Source organism: Lycium ferocissimum, unplaced genomic scaffold, assembly GCF_029784015.1.
Source record: "Lycium ferocissimum isolate CSIRO_LF1 unplaced genomic scaffold, AGI_CSIRO_Lferr_CH_V1 ctg19088, whole genome shotgun sequence".
NCBI lineage: Eukaryota > Viridiplantae > Streptophyta > Magnoliopsida > Solanales > Solanaceae > Lycium > Lycium ferocissimum.
The window spans coordinates 20,459-26,143 of record NW_026718196.1 but is presented as its reverse complement, the minus strand read 5'-3'; the positions used below and the strand labels follow the sequence as shown (position 1 = coordinate 26,143).

General features: G+C 34.5%; 1 protein-coding gene across 1 annotated transcript; it reads right to left on the bottom strand.

Moving 5' to 3' along the window:
- Positions 1–835: 835 nt before the first annotated feature.
- On the bottom strand, positions 836–4,410 carry LOC132042898 (uncharacterized). The gene is made up of 3 exons (XM_059433406.1): positions 4,192–4,410; positions 2,867–3,196; positions 836–1,363 (listed from the first exon to the last, which is right to left on the bottom strand). Exons 1-3 carry the CDS (start codon positions 4,408–4,410, stop codon positions 836–838), a joined length of 1,077 nt encoding a protein of 358 aa, XP_059289389.1.
- Positions 4,411–5,685: the final 1,275 nt, after the last annotated feature.

The following is a 5,685-nucleotide window of genomic DNA, read 5'->3' as shown; positions in this document are numbered from 1 at the left end:
TAAATTCTCAATTAATTTTAAATGCATATGTTCCTTAGATTTTACTTCTTTATAGGTATGATACACTAGTTATGGATTTATTTAGTCTTTTCAACTTTTAACTAATTAGATATGAAAATCAATTGAGATTTTAAAATTAACAAGTATATTATCTTCGTTCATAACATAAAAAGTACAAAAAAATATTTGTTTGCAAAAAATATTTGTTTGCGTACTTTTGTTTATAACAACTAAATGAGATCTAAACATCAAATGCTACTATACATACATAACAGCATCTCACTATAGCAGACATTAAATTTTCGGACAAACGCTGTCATTATAGAGAAGTTTCACTATAATACACATTAAGGCTCAGTGCGGGCTTCTCCCTTGCGCATTTGAAACCTTGTCAAAGAAATCATTTTTGAAGTTGAAAAGTATGTCGAAAAGAGACGTACCGTTAAGATTCAGACACCCATTAAGTTCAAACAAATCATGATTAACGAAAGAGACATTGTAACTAGTTTTGAGCAACTAAAAGAAAAACAAAAATAGAGAGAGAATTGTTTTCAAAATTTTCAATTCCTAAAGAGGATATGCCAAATCAGTCCTACATCGATACAGCAAGCTCAAGAATTACTCCCAAAAAAAATATTAATGCATTTCCTATGACGCTCCGTTAGCATACAAAACAGAACAAAGAGGAAAAATACCAAATGAAACTACTAGTCATTAAGAAAAAATAAAAAACCAGTCTTGAGGAATTCAGTTTTGCAGCATATATATACACAATATAAGGAAGGATCACTTGTTAAAAGTACGTAGGTCAGAAGTAACAATATCTATGCGATTATTATGGATGTAATGGTGAGCTGGAGTGAAGATCGTGGTCAGGATAGTCCTTGTTTAATCCTTGAGGAGGAATGAAGGAGTCAATAGAGAGGCCGGGGACGCTGAATGCAACATCATCAATGATATACGTCTCTTCCATTCGGGTGATTGCAGGCCCTGCCTTTAAGCTGTCCCCAAATCTTGTGATAATCACGCTTGAACAACCCGAGTGTGCGATCATCACTCCCTCAACAGGCCGATAGTCCTCAACTTTTGTACCCATTGTTGTTTCCCAATACGTTGGAGGGGAACCCGGAGACTGGATTCTGGTCAAGTATGAGTCTTCTACATAAACTAGCAATCCACTTCTTTGGCTGAAGTAACCAAAGACGACATGCTTGATCATCTCTGCTGTGTTGTCACTCCTTTCAGTTAAGTCGGGATGATTTGCGCATAATTTTAGAACAAAGGAATCAATGCCCAAGATTTTCTTTTCACCAATGTATTCCGCTGCAGAGAAAACTGCTGCTACAGCCAGTGGATCAAGCCCCTACACACCAATTCTTTGTTAGGAATAAGAGGAGTTTTACCTTTCTGTTTACTTCATTTTTATAAGAAAATCCCTTTACCATTATGGAATTGCATAGGCTGGTACAATTCAAACCTCCAGAGTCCGGAACGTAAATGATGTAAAAGAAGACCAAAACGACCAAATTGCTTGCCAAAAACTAGGTTTACACTTTCTACCTTTAATACGGGAAATTACTGCGTTATAGGACCTACTTAAACGGACCAGGCCTAACGTCCGTTAGGCGTTTATTTGGCTCATATAGAGCAGGAATTTCCTGCGCTACTTCAATCAATAATTCACCTGCATTTTCTGAAACATGATTTGACATGAAGTTGCAAAATGTAGAATTTTCATGCCCTAAATGGTACTTTTTTTATCAGATTTTTTTGTCCAAAAGCACATCCGAAGTCTATTTAAAGCGGACTTTGGATGAGCTAAAGTTTCATCCAATCCCTAAATTTCAAAGAACTTTGCTTAATCTACTCTCATACTCATCTCTTCATATTTTTCAGCTTCTTTGATAAATGTCAAATTTTCAAACTGTTAGATTTCGATGACTGAACTGGCAAAAGCAAATTTTCAAGTTTGGAGGCCTAGGTTGTTAGTTGGCAGAAATTTAGATCTTGCACGGAAAAGTTTCACCTTTAGATCAAACCCAAATCATGTTTACTTGGAAGTTGATAGTGTAAATGAACCCAGTGGCGGAACTAGGATTTTTACTAAGGGTGTCAAAATATGAAAAAGTAAATATACGAAGAAACTAAGGGGATTCAACACATAGTATATATACATAAAAAATTCTTTTTACGTATCTACACAGTGTAATTTTCCAGTGAGGGGACACCCCTTGGATGCATGTGGCTCCGCCACTGAATGAACCCTAGTACTATGTATCTTCTGTCTTTAATCTATGTAATAAAATAAAGATGGGGTCCCAGTAAGACTTCTGCTTATGAGTTTAATGAAGGAGGAAGATTCCCGAGCACACCAACAACTGTATCTCTTTCAGTATCTTAGTTTACAGAAATGCAGTACAGAGTCACAACACAAGAAGCAAAAAAATATTTTGCCTGATTAGTACTTCAGTCACTACTTTATTTTATCATTAATGGCCAAAACTACAAAGGGAAATTGGTTCTTTACTGAAAAACTATCCAGTTAATACTCTGGGGTACATGCATGTATTTTGCCTTTTTAGTAGTGTCTAAAAGTTGCGAAATGCGTGGTCACATGTACCACCATCACCACAGGCGAAGGCCATGCTTTAGTGTTGGCTTTCCACTTAGAGATGAGAAAAGTAAAACTGAGGTAGGAACACGGGAAAGGTAATAGAAAAACAAGATCCAAATTTGCCTGCCACTTATGGGGAATATTTCCATTTCTTCTTTACATATAAAGCTATACAGTTCCTAGTAATTAAGTATTTTATATATATGAAATAAGCCCCAATACATATCCTCAAGTAAGAAAGCTCAGACTTGCCTGAAGAGCTCGACGGAGAGGGCGGATGGGGCCTTTGGCAGCATGAGAACCTAGCCAAGGTGTGTGCCTCCAAGCAACATTGCCATCACAACCAGCTACAACTTTGTGAGCACCAACAACTAGCTCAATCAACCACTTGTCAGGTACCATTTGCCACAAAACAAAGCAGCCCTTTTGTGAAATGGCACTACTACTAGTTGATCCAACCTCGTCCACTATGGCCATTCCCATTTTTCCGCTGACATACATGTTCTTCACTTTCCCTTCTATCTTCCTACACCCACTTGCTGCTGTGAAGTGTTGAATTATGTATTCAGCTGATGACGATACCTGTGATGCAACATTATTCATACATTAAATAACAAATTAAGTCATCTAACCACAAAACAAATATTCATTCTATACTGTACAATCATTTAAGCCCTCTTATTAATTTTAGACCACTAAATTTTCGTCTATGTCACCGTGTAGTACAACAAATGATAAATAGGAACACGTGCGTGTCCCACCTCCACAAACATCGCCAATCTAACATTTTTGCATTTCATCTACTTTCAGTTTTGTAATTTTGAACAATTAATAATACTAGTACTAGTTTGAAATTGATATTTTTACATGTGCTTATTTCACTTCAAACAGTGCATCGAGCCCCACAAATGTGGACGTAACTTATTGTATTTATGAAATCAACAGTTGAAATTCTTGTTAGTATATTGGTGTCTTCATCAATGACTATACTATCCATCAGTAAAACCCAATTAGCCCCACAAATGTGGACGTAACTTATTGTATTTATGAAATCAACAGTTGAAATTCTTGTTAGTATATTGGTGTCTTCATCAATGACTATACTATCCATCAGTAAAACCCAATTAGTAGAATATGCATTATCTGAGAGTGAAAACTCCTCGATTTCCCCGCAATGGGAAAATCAAAAGGGAAACAGGGGTGGGGTGCTTCACAGTCTACAACAGAAAGAAAAAAGATGAAAGAAACTCACAACTCAGAAAGCAAAAGCAAGAATGGACTAGGACAGTGCCTTAACACGCTATTTTGTTTCCACAAAGTAAAATAATTCATCCTTTTTCTATTTCCATTTACTCTATTTGAGATTAAAAAAAAATGCTAACTTTTACCCTTGGTATAAAGAATATGAATAAACCAGAGTTGATTTCAATTAGTTATTATCTCATAAAGTTACTGAAGGAAATTGGAATGATGAAGAAATCTGACTTTCTGAAATAATAACTATTAGGTGAGAAATCAAGCCGAATAAACAAATGGGTACGAAAATCTAATCTTGCAGAAAAAAGAAGAAGGCTTACTTGAGTAATGGAGATCTTAGGATGAAAAGAAACAGGAAAGAGAGGGCAGCCAAGAACACTGAGGAGAATCCTGAGGTCAGATTTCTTAGAGATGAAGAGCAAAGGCAAGTGAGTTCTAAGCCAGTTTCTCCATGTCTGTGCTTTCTTTGAGGAACAAGAATCACTTTCTTCTTCGTTTGTTGGTACTTCTGATAATGGCGCAAGACGACTCATTTCCATCTACCTGTTATTTCTTTTGTTGATATGATGTTCAGATCAATGAACCAACAATATTGCAAAAGTATACCTCCCTATATACATATATAAACAGAATATGTATACAAATAATAGGGTATTTTTGGTATAAAAGACTACTAGGCTTTGTTTCTTCAGAAATAGAGGGTGAAATAGATTTTATTTATGGAAAAGGAGTAGTAGAAGGAAGGTGATACCAAAAGGAAAGAGAGATTTGGAGAGGAGTTGTTCTAAACAAGAATAGTATAGTAGTAGTAATATAAAATACGAGTATTTTCTTCTCTTTGTTGAAGCTCTCCACGTGCACTTCACCTCGCGTGCACATACTCGCCTTAATACAATAGCTTCCTTTAAATAAATAAATAAATAAATAATAAAAAAAAAAAAGACAAATAGCAAAAAATTCAAATATTGCTGTTAAAATATTTGAATTGGGCAAATATGTGTGCTATTAATAGATTAACTCGTACATGTCGGTACCGTCTAATAGTTCGTTCAAATACGCTCTTATTTAAATGGAGACCGTATTAATCTAATTAAGGGATTAATGAGTAAAAAAAGGTCAAATATGCTCTTAAAGTATGCGAAATTGAGCAAATATATCTTTCGTTAATATTTTAATATTTCTTTAACATGTACAGATTTAACATCTCTTTTCTACTAGTGTTTACGTAACAACCCAAATCAAACACCAATTTCTAAGTTTGAATATAAATAGTTAGCTTAAGTTAATATTGTTATTTTCCTTACACACTAAAGATCTAAACAACATATCGTTGTAACAAATGCTCATATCTTCAGTGATGAAAATTATAATTTATAAATACATTTTTATTCTTCAGTTTCTAGAGTTTTGTTCAATTGATTCATGTATCCGCACTACAGTTCTATCATAGTTAAGGACGATTCATGTTATTATAAAAAATAAAAATAAGGTAGCGGAGCTTGCGTTAAAAATTTAATTGTAGTGTCTAAATCAATTATTTTTAATATAACAATACGCAAGAGTCAATTTTTTCTGCGGAGAATACTGTTTTAAAAAATCAGTGGGTTTGGAAGGAGGAAAATTTCACATACTTGAAGAGCATATTTGACCATTTTTCGCTTATTAATCAGCTAATTGAGGTAATTAGATGTTCCTGTTAAATTAAGCCATATTTGAACCAACTATTGAACGATAAGGACTTATGTGAGCTAAATTATCAATTGGAGAGCATATTTGCTCAATTTCAAATACTTTAAGGATATATTTAAACCTTT

What these genes read in the sequence shown, in the direction of transcription:
- LOC132042898 (XM_059433406.1), bottom strand. Translation starts at nt 4,410, where the DNA reads ATGGAAATGAGTCGTCTTGCGCCATTATCAGAAGTACCAACAAACGAA. An exon ending in CTAAGATCTCCATTACTCAA is followed by an intron (nt 3,197 to 4,191) that starts GTAAGCCTTCTT and finishes GTTGCATCACAG; the next exon opens with GTATCGTCATCAGCTGAATA. An exon ending in CTCTCCGTCGAGCTCTTCAG is followed by an intron (nt 1,364 to 2,866) that starts GCAAGTCTGAGC and finishes ATTGGTGTGTAG; the next exon opens with GGGCTTGATCCACTGGCTGT.